Source organism: Pempheris klunzingeri, chromosome 21 (assembly GCF_042242105.1).
Source record: "Pempheris klunzingeri isolate RE-2024b chromosome 21, fPemKlu1.hap1, whole genome shotgun sequence".
In the NCBI taxonomy this organism is placed as follows: domain Eukaryota; kingdom Metazoa; phylum Chordata; class Actinopteri; order Acropomatiformes; family Pempheridae; genus Pempheris; species Pempheris klunzingeri.
In genome coordinates this window covers 15,524,317-15,544,441 of record NC_092032.1, presented here as the reverse complement: position 1 = coordinate 15,544,441, position 20,125 = coordinate 15,524,317, and the positions used below count along the sequence as shown (strand labels likewise).

The window sequence follows — 20,125 nt, the reverse complement described above, 5'->3', positions numbered from 1 at the left end:
CAGCCCAGCCAGGGGATTCCTCCATTGTCCAAGAGGGCACCACAGAGAAGAGAGAGAACTAGAAATGGGAGGATGAGGACTTGAAAGAGAAATATAGCAAAGGATAACAAAAGGCAGGAATGACTAAGACGGATAGAGAAGGCGAGTGGGAAGATGAGTTCAGGGAAGAAAAGGAAGATTATGTGCAAACTAGAGGAGAGAGCTGAGAGAAAGGGTGTGATGGTGGATTATTAATGAAGAATAAAGGGTAAACAATGGATTCCCACAGCGCTCTGGACACTCTGCACCACTAATGGGGACAGAGGCTTCAGCCACTGACCAACAAATTATCTCAACAGACTATAGACTCACTGACCTGCTCTCTTACAGATGAATAATGTCATTTACTAATCAAACCACGCAACAAACCAACAGACTGTCGTTAATGTGGTTTAGTCTGGTCCACTGTGGCCCATATGCAGTGTGGAGTACAATGATCCCATTGGTCTCTTCAAAGAAACCAAAACGCACCAGGCTGACAATGCAGCCATCCATCTGCCCACAACTACAAAACCTACACTCCACTTCCTATGCCCTCATCCCACTCTCTCCCACACACACTCCCCTCTGTTGCTGCAGCTCAGGTGTGTTTGTGAAAGAGAACCGAGCTAGTACAACCAAAAACAAATCCACTAATACACCAGCACTACACTGCTGGGTTGCATCTATGGTGTGTCACGTGTTACATGTCGGACAGCACAGCTAATTCTATTAACTTTATTTAAGCATGCTAGCACAAATAAAGTAGAAATGCACATACATCTATGTATTGTGTTGGCATGTCACTATAAAATACTGTGCATGTGTGCTAGTGTTTGTGATTCACTTAAGTGGCACTTTCAGCCATGACTACCCTTATCCGGCTCCAGTCGCTCAACAGGCCACACAGACAGAAGGGCGTGGTAAAGCCGGTGTGATTGACAGCCCGACTAACTCCTGTCTACTTACACCTGTCCCGGTGACTTTGATCTCTGCGGAGAGCAAACACAGCCGAAAGTCGGGCCAAGCCATGATGGAGCCTACCGCTATACATTAGCAGTTTTGAACCACAGTAACCAAAAACAGCTGTAACAATGAGACACTGAGTGGAGATAAGAGCTCAAGCAAACCACAAGATATAACATATTTTGGTAACAACTCTGCTCTGCACAGTAGAGCCAAAATTGCAATGGCTGCATGTGATGGTTGAGATTTCCGGGATGAAAAGATCCAACTTTGAAAAAGAGCTAAAAAAAAATATAAGAAAAAGCCTTCATAACATGCAGAGCATTTTCTGAGCTGCATACCTCATTCAAGCTATAGTTCATAATCTCTGTAAGCATGTTCCATCTTTGTGTTTTCAGCAGCTGGGCCCATTTAAAATATTTAAACAAAGCCAAATGAGGAAAAGCAGGCATTTTATATTGTGCAGGCACTTAATGGCTCATTTACTATTAATTTCTAATGTTGTGTATGATCCAGGAAGGACAAGGCCTTTAATTTGCATCTCCAACTGATTCACTTGTAGTACCGAGGGCAACTTGTGGTTATTAACATGCTGGTATAAATAGTGCTTTCTCTTGTGCTATCTGCCCTCTGGACATCTTTTGGTTTGCTGTGCTGCGATGTTTTCTATAAGCATGAGTCAGGACAGAGGGAGTGAGGAATGGATGGCTGGTCAGAGCTGAAGAGTGTTGGGCCTGAGGGCTGTACATGTACACAGTTTATGTATGTGTGTTTATAACTGTGTGTATGTGAGGGGTCTTGTATATGCTTTCTGCCTTGCAGCATCCTTGTCTAGATAAACTGGGTGGAAGGCTGGAAAGAGTTGTTGAAGAAAACATTACAAGCAGCACAGCCAGATAGTGTTATAGGGTTAATAAACAACCACAGTGACAACAAGGGCTTCTTCCCCTTTGCCTCCTGGGATTGTGGTTGAGTTGACATAATGCTATGCTAGTTTCAGTGGATTTGGAGTTAAATGTGCGGTCTGACATGTTCATATTATAGATTCCTATTTAACAGCTGTGTATACAATGTCAACGTTTATTGTAAAATAAATAGAAAGCCTATCTCACACTTGTGCCTGCTGACGACTCTGGAGAGAGGAAGATTGAGAGAGAGAGAACAGGTGGACATGGCATTGTGAGGCTGAGAGGCTCCTCCACTAACAAATGTACATGGCTAAAGAGTAGCTCTGTGACACAGGCACACGCACAACACTAGAAATACAGGTAAGTACATGAATGTGAATGTGGAGTCAGCATACCTCCTAAAGACAGATGTATAATATTACTGTGGCACTCTTGGTTGTGCTTTCTGTAACAAAGAATAGCGATTGCTTGGTGCAGTAAAGCGCTTTCCAGTCAGCATTTTAAAAATAGACTAGTAATCCCTCCACTGTTGCCATATTGGTGGGCTAATCACTGCTTTGGTTACTAAAACCATGACAGTGATAGAAAAGCTTGCACCACCAGTCCAGGGACATCATGTACACAACTTGATTAACAAACACACAGGAGAGTGAGAGGGGGAGTTCCAGTCCCTGCACAGATTTGCAATCCAAACCAAATTCAAAGCAGCAGCCAGGCTGAAAGCCATGAACTTGATCTTTTCAGAGCTCTTACACCTGCCAACAGTTTGCTCCTGTTTCATGTTTCATAAAGTGTATCTTCCACCTGACCAAAACAATGAGAACACTTAAGCACGACAATCAATAGACTGCTATTGACAACATCCTACGCCTGCATCAGAGTAAGCAGGAAATAATATTGCACTGTGGCCAGCCATATTGGGAGGTCTCTCCCTACAGCCCAAAGGCCTCTGTCCAAAGAGGCTGCAGCACAATCAACACTGCCTGGAAATGTAAATGATGACGGGAACTGCAGGTGTCTGGACAGTCACTGGGCAGATCGTGACCACAGAGTGAACACAAAGGGATGGGCCTCCAGTATTGTTTTCGCTGATATATTAATGGTCAAGACACACTGCTCCCATTCAGACTTCACTGTTTAGTTGAACTAATGGCCTGAGATTCTCTAGCTATGCTCTCACACGGCAGGAATGAATGAGTTCACAGGGAGATCAGAAACCGTAGAGGAGGCCCTCCACCTCCATTCCCCTCTCCCTGACTTCATCACATGTGCTCTCATTCTCTTTCTGTGTTCCCACAAACATGACACAAAACCAGAAGCTCTATTGTTTATAGTCCACAGAGGACGTTTGGCTCTTTCCTGGATGGGCTGGATCCGGTATGTGCTGCCTGCCTGCCAGCTCTCCATTTGTCCCACAGTGAGGTTGTGCTGCGGGGGACCAATACGGCGACCAGGGCCTCTGGCACTGCATGGCATAGGCGTTGTATACACAAGTAATTTGCCGGCTGGTTAGTATACTGTCAACACACACCGAGATTAAACACATTAGCAACTGTAAGAGGAGTACTTTGGTTCTATAGCTGCCTTATTCAGCTTTAAATGAAAGAAGGGCACTGAACAGGCTCTGTGGAAGACATACATACACAGACATAGAGAAGACAAAGATGGTTCTGAAGTGAAGAAAAAGGCACAAATAGAGGATCTGGTCCTCTCATTCTTCAAGATTATCTCTACTCACGCAGTGTGACTGGAAACAGTTAAGTCAGAGAGAAATGTTATCCAAACTTCTTGATGCTGGGATGAAGCTACTTAATATCTTCCCTATCTTTTCCTACAGGGATAATGCCAAGTATCATACCTTAAAAGCTGACTGGAGGTGCTTGTGTGTTGTGAGTGCACGAGCAGCCTCGGTACAATTGATGCATTGTACGTGTCCAGGTTGTGGCCTCCCTCACAGGATCATGTGGCTCAGTGTCTATCGTTTTCCAGTAACGGTCTTGGCATTCTCCGTCTCGCAGTGGGCCTCACACAGGTTTCTGTCTTTATATTTCTCTCCCAGGAATGCTCCCTGGCAGTTCGAAACTTGCACGGAAATGGACAGCAACGGACATGCCATGGCCTCACTAGTGTTTCCCATAAAATGTAACTATTTGGTTGACCTGGGCAGGAAAATTGACAGCTCGCCAAGTTCATTTGTATTTTGAAATGTAGAGATTTTTGGCAACACAGTTTTCAGTCAACCAAGATTTAATGCTGCCAAGTTGTGACACTGTACAATGATCATTATTCATGGTGCTTTTATCAGAGCATTCCTTAAAGTCCCTGCTGACACTGACAAACCCTTTTAATTATAATAGCTACTGTTAAATTACCATTAAGTGATATTCCAGTGAGAATGATTTTGGTGTTTGGAACATACTTGAAAAAAAAAATCTGAGCTCAGTAAATCAAATCCAATAAACAACCTTTAAGACCTCCCCACCTATCAAAATCAGGCAACATTTATCCATTTACTTTGGCCATTTCAACACACACTCCACAGTCACTCCCAATCCAGCAATTTTAAACTGATTTTAAACCTCCTCCGGACAAGCTGACAAAACACAACAGCAGTTTTAACAGACAGTCCCTTGTATAATTTCATGACTCAATCATGGGGCTGGAATGAAAGCTAACCTATCAGGTGGCATGAGCAGCCAGCTTTACGCTGCATAGGCATGAGCTGACAAACATCTGTCAGTTTGGCCTGGATCCACCAAATCTGGATTATACAAGGACTCACACTATTTTTGAGTATAAATAAGTTAAAATGGTCATCGTACGGGAAAAATGTTCTACTCGTATGCCATCAAATAGCAACCAAATACAAATAATTCAGTTAATTTATTTAATCCTCGGCATGCTTTTAAGATATGGGATGGCTGAAAACAATCCTGTATTACGAACTTCTAGCTGTTAAATTTGTAGTTTTGTTGGTACAGATCATCAGAAATACATTTAAGTGTATATGACTGAGTTCTGTAAGTGGTCCACAGGAGCAGCACAAAGTCACATCTATGTAGTTCACTGATCTAGCATCCAAGTCCCTGTGGGAAAACAACTGTTCCACTTTAGGTGTCTCTGCCTTGCTGCTGTAGCTTTTTCAAAGCCCAAGGACAAAGTGTGGCTTTGAGACGAGCAGGTCCGTTCTTCTTCTCTTCTTCTGTAGAGCACGTTTGGCTCAGGTAGAGGCCAAGGTTGTGGTGTTGCAAGCAGATTTGAAACAGCGTTTGCTGGGGCATCTGTGCACACACAGAGGTACAGTAGGTCTACGGTGACAGGGAAGCCCCAGCCCATCTGCTGGCTCTCCCTGACAACACAGGGTAAACTCGCCCCCGCATCAGGCAAACCACTGGCCCTGGGAGATTCATTACCTTGGAGACCAGCGTTTATTCAATGAATTTGCCGGGGAAACAAGGCAGCAGAAACCTCCCTAGTGATGCTCGACTGGCGGTGAAATGAAAACGGGCCTCGCTTGATTCAAACGCGTTATCTGCTCGATGATAACATCAAGTATCTGAACATCTGCACAGTATCATCAGAAACAGGAGAACCATTAGCATGATGTAATCTGCCTTTGTATCTGTTAACATTTCATTTCTTCACTGTGGATTTTTTTCTTTATAAACACTGGGTCAGAGGAATGCTCAACTTCAATACAAGACAGAAGACAAGGAGGCCGTTACTAGGAATTACAAGCCAAACCCCATTAATGTGTCATGGAGACAGCATAATTACAGAGCTGTCTGCACACCCCTCCCACACGACTCCAGAGAGGATCAGCGTCAGGAACAACCAAAACACTAGCCCTAAGCCCACAGGCAAGCACATGCTGATCCCCGATGGCTGACTAAAACACTGCTCTTCTACACACCCAACGTCATAAACCTGGTTTGTGATACCAGGTCTAAAAATACACAACCGGGGAACCTGATGATGCACAGAGTAGGAATCTCACTGTACTTGGAGCACAGGTAGCAGCACATTTTGTACCTTTGCCAGCATGCCTTGTCAAACATGGTATGAGGTGACAGAGTCCAACCATATATGGCACATGTACGTTCAATCTGTACATGTCCTTGACCTTACGTGACATCTGCCTGTGTTCAAAAGTGCCGTTAGACTGCTGGGCTGTGGCAATCACACACACAATCACTGCTCAGAGTAACCTGTGATAAAAGTCTGCAGCTACCACATACAAAATTAAATAGAAGTGATTTGGTGTGTGGAAACCAGTTCATTAGTCAGTTGTCGTTTGTAGATGGTAGGAAATTTGAAAGCTTCTGCTTACAACCATGAGTTAACAAGTGGTGAGAACCCGCAGCTGATGTGGCAACGTGTTAAGTCTGGAGAGAGTAGCTTGTGTGCTGAGATAAAGAAGTAGTTCAGGTGTGACAGCCAAGTTAACACAAACACACAGAGATCATAGATCTAGCAGGCTAACACTGATAACTGAAATGTGCGCCAGAATCCCAACCTTTAAACTCATATGTAATATCGTCTTTTTAAACCAATACATGCAACAGCTATAGCTTATGCAAACTGAAAACTGGAAAAGTGGAAAGAGAGGCAAAAATGCGTCCATATTTAACACAACTTGAGGATGAACATTTGCATAACACAGTTAAGAAAAAGCATAGTCTATGCATGTTGGTACGGCTCAGGATCAAAGGACACAAGGTGCAAAAACACTGAGCAGGAAACATATTTTTGGACAGGCAAACTATGTAATGACATCACCGTTTCTGAACAACCCGCAGCATCTTTGGCACCTCTGTAATGCAACGTCTCGCTGCTTTTCAGCTGATAATTGATATATCTGCACTAAGCTAGTACCAGCTCATATATCACTCCAGTCAACTAATAAATCTGGCTCTAATCTGAAAGCACTGTCAGTTTACTCCTCAACAAAGATAAGGCATTGCACATGTGTCTGCTAGATGAGCTGAAATTACCTTATTGAAACCAGACAAAATATAAATATACATCATATGTAATACAGGCAGTTCATTGAGAAATACTATTGAGGTTTTCATTCTTTCAGTTGAGCTCCTCCTCAGTATTCCCATTTGTGCTACAAGTCCCTGCTGTTCATGTGCTAGCTTAATTAAAACAAAGAGTGAGTGCAGACTCATATCTAACAAGGGGAGAGTGAAATTAAACTTGATTAGGTTGAGAATTAAACTGAAGCGAGACGTGTATGTGCATCATACGTGTTTCACTCTTTGTCTATGTATAGCGCCTGTGTGTGGGCTTCACCGTCAGGAATGTCAAATGACTAAGTTCAAGTGTGTGCGAGAGCGAGAGAGGAGTCGCTGCAGCTTCCAGAGGGCAGGGCACACTCCTGGAGATTCCAGGCATGCCTGCGTTTCCTCAGATGTCACGTGCTGCAGTGCAAACAGAGTTAATTGCACAGAGCGCACGCAGCCTCGCACTTTCTCCCAAATGTTTCATACTTAAGCAAAACCATTAATAAGAGATAAAAATGACTGGACCAAAACCCAGAAAAGTCCAAAAAGTTTTCTGTATTTAAGCAGCTGGAGCCCAAAAATGGTTCTGTGAAGTTTGACTAAACACAATAATAATAGAAGACACATTATTAGAAAGCTGCTTGGTGGAAGAATAAAGCAAAGAATACAAAGAGCTGCATTGTGACTTGCTGCAATTCAGTTAAAATAACTGACCTTTTTACTATAAACAATGCCCTGACTATCAACACTTACTGAATCTGTCATCAGATCCTGCTGTTCTGTTGTGACCATGTGAGAAAGAAAAAGCAAAGCAAAGGGAAGGGAAGGGTTAAGTGGTGAAGCCAAAACATGTTCCCAAGAAAAAAAAGGGAAGAAAAAAAAAGCGATGAGCAGAAAATCAGGACATTTTTGCTGCATTGGAGATGAATAAATGAGCTCGGGGGCTTACTGACAGCAGCACACACATTCGCCTATAGTAGACACGAACTGTCATCTTCTTCTCTACAGATGTGTTACTGCTCTATTTGATATTCATTGCCGGCACGAACATGTCACATACATGCGTGTGTGCCGCTTTGTTGTCTCTAAAGCACCCTGCTGTGCTTTCTATTGACCTGTCTCATCTATTCTCTCTGTCATACACACAAACATTCACCCTTCAGCACCCCTATTGGACACCCCAAACTGGTCATGTGGCACAACCAACACATTCAACCTGCGTTATATTGTGTTTGCTCAGTAACCAATCAACCAACCATGACTGTGTATCATTGTTAAATTCCAAGTTTCTCACATTTAAATCAGAACTATAGACTTTTTCCTCACAGGTGGCCGCCCTGACCCACTTACATTTTTAGGGATGGCAGCAGTATATTGGCTTGGAGACGGCCTCACACGGCAATTCACGCAAGACCCAAATGTTTTCTCTGTATTTCATACATATCTGTCAGTTTGTTGTTGTAACAGGGCAGCAAAAAGTGGCAAAATTATTTTGTACAAGCATTTTTTGAATATATAAATTTCTTGTGGATAAATGGGATCACAGGGGCTCCACAATTGAGTCTTAAGCCATAATTTGAGAATGGGGACATGAGAAAATATGAAACATATATAAAAACATTATAAAAGCCAAATAAAACCCTTGTAAACAAGACAAGCAGGTCGATTTATCTGTGGACTGTACAATACAATCATAAAATATGACCATTATACAGCTGAACATACATCTTAAGCAGAATCCAGTAGACATTATAATCATGACACTATAATCATGGTGAAAATATGTTTCTATAACAAGTCATTCAGTGATACTGGCCAAGGGTAGGCAAAATCAATAGTGTGATCAATAAGGAAGTAGACAACACAGCAATTTAGATAAGTTGTAACGGATTATTCAGTCAATGATAAGTTTAGTGATCCGGATACACAAAACACTGAGCTCTGCAAGTAGGGCCCTGTTATTGCATAGTGTACATATTTGTATTTTATCACTCAGTAAGTAAATACTGTGTGTGTGCAGTGAAATTTGTTTTAGAAACGTGTGTGTGTGTGTGTGTGTGGAAAAAGTATGCCTGGCTGCACTTAAAGGGCGGCTCTGTCGTCTTAGGAAAGCCTTTAAACACAACCACAAGCAAGCTCTCAGTATCACAGTATCACTATTACACCTTCTAAATATTTCCCCACATTACTTCATGGTCAAAGTAGATAAATATTAGCCTGACATGTTTTTTTTTTGTGTTGTTTCAACTGTGACATTGTAATCCAATAATTTGTGCCTTGGGTTGTGTAGGCTGATGCAGTTTTTCAACAGAACTTATGAAGTTTGAAAGCAGAGACACAGCAGTTCTCAGTGGAGCACGAAACATCTCCGCTGTTCAGAAATGCACTTCGTAGTAGTTTAGAGACAATCATCAATCAAAATAGGCTGGGTTGGGGAAAAAATATTCCCCAAATGGAACCAAATGTTTGCACTCTGGAGTCCTGTAGATGACAGGCAGTGAGATAGTGAGTCAGTGAGTCAAGTATCTAAAGTGGTGCAGAAGATGCCATTGTGGTAGTAAACACTGCTGCAGCCACAAGTGTATTACCACACTCCTTTATCATGACTCTGGAGCTCTTGGGCTTAACATTCCTTCGCAGTTTGGTGCCGCATCTTGTGGGATTACAGAGAAACAAGGTGTTTTACATTATTTATCATAAACTCTATCAGTCAGAGTCACTGCGAGTGTCTCAGTGTGCGTATGAGCAAGAGGGAGGGGCAGAGACCCTGCTGTACTAGGATAAAACAGAAACACTGCTGTACTAGGAGAGGGGGCAGTGGAGCAAACAACAATAAAACATAAGCCGATTTTTCTCAAACCTCCTGTTTTCATGCTTGGACTTTCAGTGCCCTAAATGCTCCACAAAACAATGTCAAGAATGGAGATGGTCGCACAAAAACAGGGCATTCCACGGCTCACTTGATTATTCCCACTTCCTGCTAGCAGAGACGCTCCCAACAAAAAGGAATCAACAAGAAAAACACGGGCGTCAACAAATCAGTCTGGCCCGAACTTAGACGATGACTGAATGCTGTAGCTGCCTCACAGAAGAAGAAGAAGAAAAAAAAAAAACAGGGCTTTGAGTGTGTCCTGAGGCAGCTCTGCCAGCGGGACTAGCCAGGACAAAAAGTGATTCTGAACTGACCACCTGTTTCAAAAGCAGAGCAGCTCTGTTGTGGTAGCTGTTGTGGAGATGAAGTGTTTGCTAATTGGGTAAATTCCATTCCCACTACTACTACTGAATACTGCTAAAACTGCATCCATGCTAAGTGTAAAAACACAGCTTCCTGCTCTAAATCTAGCACACGTTTTCTACTGTAAAACCTAAATCAGATGGAGATACTGAGCTGCAGGTGAGGGATGGTGAGCCATCCAAAGCTACTGGTACAGAAAGTGCACTGGGCAGAGGATGTAAGGGCTATCAGGTTTCAGAGTGATAGATAGAGGCCTTCAATGACTGTGTGTGGCCAGTAGATAAAGGGCAGCATTTGTTTGTGGTTGGTTTTAATGCCATCCCAGGCGACCTTTTCCCCCCACAGGGACATCAGCACCCTGACAGATTAGCCTCAAAGGACCATTTGTGTGACTGAGAGTGGAGTTCCTGGGCTCCTGTATGATCAAAAGGTTCAGAAAAAGCATCCTATCCCAAAAGAAATGTCACTGCTGAATTTAACCACTCCAAACTTCACGTGTTCATCAACGACAGCGGTGCCTTTTTGAGTCTGTGGCCTAAGCACAACCTGTAGATAATGTGTAAATGCCACAAACAGTTCACTCAAACAGAATAAACATCTGGCACAAGATGACCTCAAACTGTACTGCTAACAGGATGCGAAATAACCGGCCCCTTAACGGACAACTATGTGGCTGATAAGTCTGTCTGTGTTTACCAGGTCTTATTGACTGCTAATACTGCATTTTCAGGGCTGATCCCTCTCAGGACAGAACCTATGCAGAACGGTGTAGTGGTGAAGTGTAGCATTATTGTGATTTCGTTTTCATATTTAAGTGTATATAGTGTATAGATGTAAGTGTCTATATGTATGTATAAATATATACGCAAAAATCCTCCACTATGAATGAAATAAAAACACCCCAAAACAGTTTCTAGTGCTATAAAGCAATGAGGAGCAAAAATGATCAATGAATTATTCAACTAATCGATCCACCACAATTATTCAACAACTGTTTTGAATAGAACAGCAAAAATGCAATATCAATTGTGAGGACTTCTACTTTAATTTGTGTTATTGCACAGTAAAATGGATAATTGGGGGGTTAGGGTTAACACTTGTAATGAGGGCTTTTCATTATTTTCTGACATTTTGCTGACCTAACAATCTACATCATAACCTACATTACTTGTAGCCCGAAAATGATGCGACTTAAGACATTTGACTTTGCTCAACTGAGGTGAAGAAGCTCATCCGGCACATGACAAAGTTTGCTTTGCGCTTTGCATTGTACCGTATGTATGTTTATAATAGGGATTTAAGTGAGACACTCCCTGCTCCTGGATACAGACAGGACTGTGCTCTTTACGCTCTGAGGTTTCCTAACACGGGTTGCTGAGAGGATGAAATCAACAGATGGGTACAGTGGGACAAAATAAGAGAAAATGGCGTCACTTTGCCCATCTTGTCTGTGTGTACATAATGCCTGTAGTGCGTCCTATCACAGTGCTCCAGCAGGGCATGTGGTGCAGCCGCAGACTCTCCCCTATCGCAAACAGCTGCCACCTCCACCACAGCCATTAATTATTCACCGGAGCTTTGCCTTCTTGTTTACCTTTGAGGCTGGCGACCGAGGCCAGAGTCCATGAGAGTGTGGTGAGAACCAGCAGTATGAGTGTACAGACCAGTGTCCAAATAACACTGCTGAAAGGGATTCACTGGACGCATATCATGTGACAGCCCAGGCCCGAACAGGAAGTGCTACTGTGCTGAAAATCAGGAGCACACAGGGTGGAACCTACTTTCAATAATAATGGGTCTGTGAGGAGCAGTGTTTCTCTACCTCAAATAGGCTTGCAACCAATGATCACATCCATTATCAATTAATCTGCCAACTGCCAATTATAGCTGCCAATTTTCTCTTTAATAAGTCAAAAGAAAGAGTGAAACTGTCTGACACAAGTGAGTGCCTAAACTGTTCAAATGATGTCCAAGATTACAACTGATCAATTACCATTTTTTTGGTTTATTAAGATCCCCAACGCAATGTAGACAACATTAACGTCACCCTTTTAACTTTACCAGGAAGAATGCACGATTTCGCAAAGTGAAAGAGAGAGAGGATGTGTATGTACTTGTCGGAGAGAGCAAAGCAGAAGATCCATCGACACCGTGCAGAAGTCTCCAGGGGCCCGGCTGTTAGCCCCGAGACCACTTCTCCTGCCTGCTTCTTTCCCACCTGACACTGCATGTCAGCACCGACTCTGCTGTGCATGGATGGGTGGACGGCCCCAACACAGAGTCCCAGAGGACCGGGGATCAGTGGAGCTCAGCTCAGCTCCCTGATCATTTCCTCTAGCGTAGGTGCCAGAGCCCCCCTTCTCCTGTTAATCCATCTCCGGAATAAAATACACCCCTCCATTACTACATACTCACTCTCTCTCTCTCTCTCTCTCTCTCTCTCTCTCTCTCTCTCTCTCACTCACACACACACACACACACACACCTCCCATTACCCCTCTGTTCCACCAGATTGGGGGTGGGGGGTAGGCAGGATGTGAGACCAGCTGGCCATCAGCTCAGACAAAGAAACCTGCTGAATGTGCTCTTGCATCAAAAAGAAACCCAGATCTCTCACATTGCTGTTTCTTCATGGCCTCACCAGCTTGGATCTCTTTCACTTTTAGGGCACAGTGAGACAGTGTGATCCTGTATGGGGGGGAGGTTGCCTGATTACAAAAGATTTTTAAAACCTCTACTTCTGTTTTTCTCTCGGGTGTAGTCCTCTTAAAATCCGGGTGGGGGTTTCACAGACACAAACTGAGGAAATCTCAAAGTCAACAAAACATTCACTACAAGTCATACTTTAGATCCATTTACACTTTGTGAAAAATAATAGCTTTGGCTCCAACGTGCTTTGACAAAGCAGGGCAGAGGAGAGCAGGAGAGTGAGAGAGAGCTGAGCAGAGGAACGATGTGGTTTTACTGCAGAGAGGAGAGGTCAGTGGCAGGTGTAATTTATCTTTGGCCCTAGCCTAGTTCAGCCAGTCGCTGGGGAGAGACAAACCAGGGCTCTCCCGTGGAGTTAACTGGAAACTCATGAACAGGGAGACGGACTGCAAAACTCAACAGTACACTCAAGGACACGGCGTGAAGTGTCCTAGATTTAAAAACCAAACTTCCCTCAGTGAGCACCAAACTTTTGGCTGTAAAAGCCCAGCCAGGCTGCATTTCTCCCACGACTTAATTAGGAATTAGACGGTAGATAGGTGGAGCACCACTCATTCTCAATTAGACTGAGTCATTTTTAAATCTACTTTAAGATAATAATAGACTATAGACTTATAAAACAAAGGCACAAACTACTCCAGCTTGGGTAAACAATGGTAGACGAATTCACAATCAGCAAGAGCTGAGTGAGGGGGCCTAATTTGGGTTTCTCTCGACCCGAGGCTGAATGTACACGGGGGACTCAAGAAGAAAGCAGTCCGATTTTTATCGGTGCACTTATGTGTTCGAAAAGAGACCCAAATGGCAGAAAAGCACATCCCAGGGGAAGCTTATGCAGAGACGCTCTGGCGTGTATGAAGGGCAGGAGGAGGATAGGAGGCAGGGGGAACTGGGGGGGTGGTCCAAAACTGTGGTGCTGAGGGGCAGTTTCACGGCCGGGTGAAGCCCTAATCTGCCCTTTAGCCACAGATCTGTTAGCACACACACAGAGAGGACACTGGTGACAGCTGAGGATTAAAAAGATTTCATAGTCATCCTTCCTATTTATCATGCACATAAACTTCCTCCTTATTCACAACAACAAAGTATCTACACATCTCATTTTCCTTTAGACAAAAAAAACCCCAACCTTCAACCAAAGAATTAGTCACTGACAGCACCAACAGATTTCCTCATAGTCCACTTATTGGATGGGATAGTTCTCATATTTCTGTTTATGGAAAGTAGTGAGGCAGGAAATTTGTACTGTAACATATCAAGTGAACCTGGAAGGACTGATTAGGTAATAACACTAAGAGCGACATGCACAAAACCGGTTTCGCAAAGTCTGATTGGGGGACACACCTATCAGGGATTTGTTCCCTATTTTAACAATGGAAGAGCCAAGAAAAGAACTAGCAGATATACTCAGTAATGTTAGTGCTGTTGTTTGGGCTGTTGCCTACTGCACCTGCAGCCCACATGGTTCCTCCAAAAAGGGACCCCCTTGTGCTTTTCAGCGGGTGTAACTGACCTACAACAAATCTTAAAAGTGATCATTTGAGTCATGATATGCTTGCAGACTTAATGTACGCCTGGTCAGGGGCAGTGCAGTACACACAAGAAACACAAAGAGCCATGACATTGGATATGAGGAAGGGGGGCAATTGGACTTGTGAATGGGCTTCTTTGTAACCTGTCATGGGACTTGAGAATGGCTAAAAAGATAATTCCCTCTTCCTCAACATGATCTTTGAGGCAAGGCTAGTTTGTCATGGCAGCAAGAAGAAATTCAGATTACTTTAGTGCAAATGTCCCCGCTGAAAACACAGAACAAGTTCAGGGAAATGTGGATTGCGGGGCATGTACTTAAGCACACTATTACAAGCAATTCTTTAATAATTGACAGAGAAACTTGAGCAACAGAACAGCTTCACCCTTAAGAAGCAGCAGCAGCCTACCAATTTATATATATCATAAAAACACAAATGAGCAATATTTTTCCCGCTCTGGTGTTTCAACATGGCTCTTTCATAGTTAAACTACAATAAAACCCACAGAGTAACCTTCCTAACACAAAACAAAAGTCCTATATGGGAATATCTGAGACTAGTTTTTGTGCAGTGAGAAAACAGAGTTGCGACACAGCATTAAGGGCTAAGGATGTATGGGCATGAGGGGAATTCCTGACCAGCTGCCTACTTAACAGGTTCTCTAAACTCATTCCTTACAGATAAGTCATACATTATGCTACTATTTCATGTAGTGTAGTCACTGCCTGGATAAGATCCCGCCCTAAAATGAGACAAAACGGTCACTGTGAATGCCTTTTTTTACAAACCTAAAATGTTCTTGATGTGGCAAATGGAGACATCATTACCGCAGAGAGCATAATCTAAGATTGGTGGGCAGTGTGGTGGGGGTGAGTCACGGCAAACTTAAGAAACTGTCAAGACGACTAAATCTCCATCTGTTCACAATGTTAAACCCCTACCAATACGATCCTAAATCCTAAATACCACCCACACTAAATACTTCTATACATTCCAACTACCTTATTGTTCATTAGCAATTTAAAATCAGTTACCAGTTTCCTGTGTTTAAATGATGAATAATAATTTAATTTATTTAGGCCTAGTGCTTTTCAAAACAAGTTACGAAGCACTTTACATAAATTAAACCCTAAGACGCAAACGCTTACTAACATATGATACAATCCCACGAAAGAGGATACAACAGTAAAATCAAAACATAAGAGAAGTCAATAAAAAGCAATTCTAAGATAATCCGTTTTTAAACGTAAATTAATAGAAGATAACGGACACCTTTAGTGTTTAGGCTTGGCTAGGAGTGAACTATCAGAGAACCAGATTGACTTTAGGTGTGCAGGTCGTCAGGAGCTCAGGAGGTCAGTTATGTACTCTAGTGCTAACCCTTTACTAGCCTTGAAACTGTTCTTCTTATCGTATTCTACCAACTTAAATTCTAAAATCTATTCTAAGTTGGATCAAGAGCCAATAAAAATATTATGAAACAGGTGAGATGTGCCGTCTTCTGTTCAATCAGCTGAAGTTTTGTTGTGTGAGGCAAAAGAAGAGTGCGCATTAATCTAACCAGCGTGAAATGGAGGCATGAATTACTCATTCAGAGTTTGCTTATGTCATATTGTTAATTTTTTCAAAATGCCGGTGCACACATGAATTCACCTGACTGAAACTAACCCTGCTTGACAGGTCTGTGTGCTCGTGTCTGAGGACAGTGTTTGCAGTCCTACTTTAAAAGAAGTGACAGTATGTGATGTATTATTCTGTTTGGTATATGTTGTACATGGTGGTGCAGCAAATAAGCATGCCACAATTCATCCATATTGTTTGTGTTAAAAGGTGAGCTCATTCACAGATGCATGGGCCGAACTGATGAGCAAAAAGGACCCGGGACGTTAGTTGTTGACATCTAAAAATAGCCAAAGACTGACATGCAAGTCCGCAGACTCATCTCTGACTTGAATACACAGTGACAGGGAAGGACCACCAAAAAAATGCATAAAGGCATTCAGACTCTTACTCACTGATGAGCTCATTATGGTAATGCCATTCATCTTACAGTCAGTGCCCTTGTTTCCAACCCTGTATAGGCCTGACCTCTCACACTGCTCCCTCGCTGAAGCCCCGCTGACTCTGAGGACCAGAGAGGGCACATATGCTTTGTGTCTGCACGCTACGCATTCACTGCAACCACACGAGACATTCTGTCACCGCGCATTTATGTCTCCTGGTTGAAGCCAGCACCACACGGAGAGACTGTGTCGGTTAACTGTCTGCACCAGAGCATTTGGGTGTATCCGTCACTCAGTATTTCAGGGGCCATGCACCAGGTACATGTGGATATCTGACAGGCATGAACTAAGTGGAGGAAACACACTGTGTGTAGCCCTCAGTTTTTAGTGCCAAGAGAAGGCCCTAATTACACCGAAGACACGTCACATTCAGCAACTACTGCATGTAGGTCTTTAAGAGGAGCTCTCGGTCCATCTGTGCCAAAACAGTGAAGGCTGGAGCCAAAGATTGTCCCCCCAGAGTAGACATGCACAAGGCCATCTTTTATCTAAGTCGAGGAGGGCTGATCTAAAATAAGTACTACTATGTGTAAAAACTAACACGACACGGAAAAGTGTTTGTTCAAAAACACAAATGCATCCATTGCTGGAGGACAAACAAAAAAACTTCTATTGTTTATGATGTGGCTCTTAGGCGTCCAGCGGACCCGTGTCAACACTTCAGCCTCTGCTGACCTTGACTTGTTAACAATCGTCATTAGTGAATGTGCCACTTGTCCCTTTCACCACTAAGCTAAAGCCATGATATGTGCACGACTGGCAATGTCTAATAGTAGCCAGTCTATTCATACAAACTCCCTGCTCCATCACAATCACACAGCCAGTGCCTTGTCCTAATAATGAACAATGCCTTGAACTGAATAAAACAAGGAGAAAGTCGAGCAAGCAAGTGCTTTGTTCTACAGCTGCAGAGAACTATAGGGAAAACAGACCTACAACAATCCTGCCCCCCCTTAAAATAAACTCTTTGGCCATGCAAAGAGAACTTTTGTCATATTTCAAATAGTGGGAGTGTGGGTGGGGACTGCTACTCATTCCACGCATGCCTTCCCACACAGTATCCAATCCAAGTGGCCACTGATGCCATTACTACAGTCAAAATGTTGTGTGCCAGCAGCTCTGAACATGCAACACACCCACCCTGCAGCCAGAGAACACTTAAGCATCAATGGAAGTCCTCCACCATACAAAGATGAACAGCTTTAACTATGCGTGGCACTACGACTTAAGACTGGAGCTGATTTTGAGGTTGTTAGACACTGATGGTGCACCCTTAACCACTTAGAGATGTGTAATATGAAACAAATGGAGTCTGTGAGCCTGGTTCAAACAGGATTTGGGTCTTTGCTATCATTATCTAAGAGTGTCACAGCATTACAGGATACTTTGATCAAACCCATTTCTAAAGAGGCAAAAAAAAAAGGATGTACCTGTGCTATTACCAAGCTATTTTACTGCATATGTCACCTGGCAGTAACCTTTGCTTTTCACATGAGTAGGTTAAACGCCAACTGTGTGCAAATATGTAGTGGTGCAGGGTGAATTTGGCACAGTTAAAACCAGAAACCCATCCAGACAGAGCCACTTGCATCAGGGGGATATCACACACTGCTGAATGACATAGAGAGGACATCTTTGCTCTGTGCATACCTTTGGTAGCTCTTTCAGTTGATTGGCATCGAGGAGAAGCTCTTCCAGGCTGCGACTGTAGCGGTACACCTCATCGGGGACTGTCTGCAAGTTGCAATGCCGCTTGTCCACCGACTCGACGTGGCGGTTGCAGCGCCACAGGGGGATACACTTCAGCATGTCCGGCCGCCGTGGGGGATTTGGTTGCCGGTGCTATTGAAATCTCCGCATCGGAGGGTGAAGCTGGGGGTGGGGATGTCGGCGGGAGAGGTGATATTTTGTTGGAGCGGGCTCACTCAATGTCAAAACACTCACTGTGTTCCCACGATGATCGTGAACAGGAGGCCGAAATCCACTTAGAGACACAAAAATAATCCCTCCGATCTGTTAGCGATATTCCCAGTTTCAGTTCAGCTGTGGTCATGGATCGACAGGTCCGTCCTCGCCGTCATCCACCCCGGAATTACAGTTACCACAACCAAAATTGACAACTCCCACTTGTCTTTCAGTGTTTCCTCACTTCTTGCCCCCACTTCTTCACAGACACGGAGCAGCGTTAGCTTGCGTTGCTACCTCCACCATCCCCTGTGAGAGACCGAGGCTCCGCCGTGGTTAGCTGGAAAAGATGCAGCCAACGACCCAGCTAGGCAGAAACGTTGCTCCAAGTGTCCTACTCATGAGTGGCGACTGCTAAAACAACCACTTGACTGAGGTTAGGGATGTGTAACTGCCACAAAAACAGCTAACACAACCCACGGAGCGAGTCGGCAGAGATTAACCCGAGTATGGCTGAGCGGGGATGTGCTCGTCCTCACCGGCTGTGTTGTTAGCAAGCTAGCCCCTGTTAGCTAACATCGGCTAGTCGCTGACTGAACGCCTTTGTGCCTAGCAGCTGTTAGCTAATGCTAGTTTAACGGAAGCTACGGAAATCACCTTGTTAACCGGCCGACTGAGAGCAGCAGCGACATCCCCGAAGACGACAAAGAAGCTGCCGGGAGAGAGCTGGGTTAAAAGCGACGGAGCAGCGAGAGCAGAAGCTTCAGCAACAGCCGCGCATCCCTCCCCGTGTGGAGCCGAGGCAGGCCGGTGTGGCGTGTGGGGGGCTGGGCTCGGTCTGGGCTGGAGCAGAGGCCACACGGTGCCTGCGCCTCCGTAGCACAGGACACAGGTTACTGAGCAGCTCCACCCAGCGGGCAAACACCACCAGCTAAAGCTGAAGCTCCTCTAAATCCCACATCAGAGATTTAGTTCAACCTTTTCTTATCATGCCTGGACAGTTATTAGTCATAAATTGCAAATTGCCTTTTGCTTTACTTCAGTATCTCCATTTTCTGTACTTCTCCTCAAATATTCTAAATTTTATTCCATCACTAAACTTTGCTGTTGATCAAATAATGCAAACATTATGCAAAATTATAGATTAAGAGGAAACTTTGGGTGAAATTCACAATCTGAATGTATACAATAGTTTAAAGTAGCCCCTCTTTTACCAGCTTCAACATCAAGGTGATGCACACAATAAAGCGTAAATATTTATAATCCAGTGATAATAGTGACATTATTCTGAAATGGGCCAAAATGTTTACTTTTAGTACTTTAGGTATATTTTCATGCCAACACTTTTGTACTTTTAGACAAGATCTGAGTTCTTCTTCCACTTTTTCTGCTTATTAATCACTACCTTTACCCAGTTATTACCTATTTACATCTCCATATACAAATTACAAACACAGAGATGCATACAGGCATACTGTGACCTGAACTGTATACATAGTGTATTTATTTTACTACCTGTTGATAAGGTATCTGTCTGCATTAGTTAATTGCATTCACTGTATTAATACTGTGCTACATTATTGTGTTCTTAATACAGTATTACGTTCTCTCTATTATTCAGTATTATTCCTGTACTTTTTCATTTTTACACACATCTATAAGGGAGCCTGAGATTCAAGGTTTTGATTGTAAATGTCTGCTCCACTGTTGCATGCAGCAAATAAAGAACTCAGTCATTGCAACCATCACTTTTTTGTTGCATCACCAAAAGTATCACGAC

At 43.5% G+C, this 20,125-nt stretch overlaps 1 protein-coding gene across 2 annotated transcripts in view; it reads right to left on the bottom strand.

The window, feature by feature from the left end:
* scrib (scribble planar cell polarity protein) overlaps positions 1-18,332 on the bottom strand; it is a 64,326-nt gene extending 45,994 nt beyond the window's left edge. For both annotated transcript variants that reach the window (XM_070853433.1, XM_070853434.1), the window contains exon 1: positions 18,091-18,332. In XM_070853433.1, coding sequence (XP_070709534.1) covers positions 18,091-18,249 — 159 coding nt within the window. In that variant the 5' untranslated portion in view covers positions 18,250-18,332. The remainder of the gene's footprint in view (positions 1-18,090) is intronic.
* Positions 18,333-20,125: the final 1,793 nt, after the last annotated feature.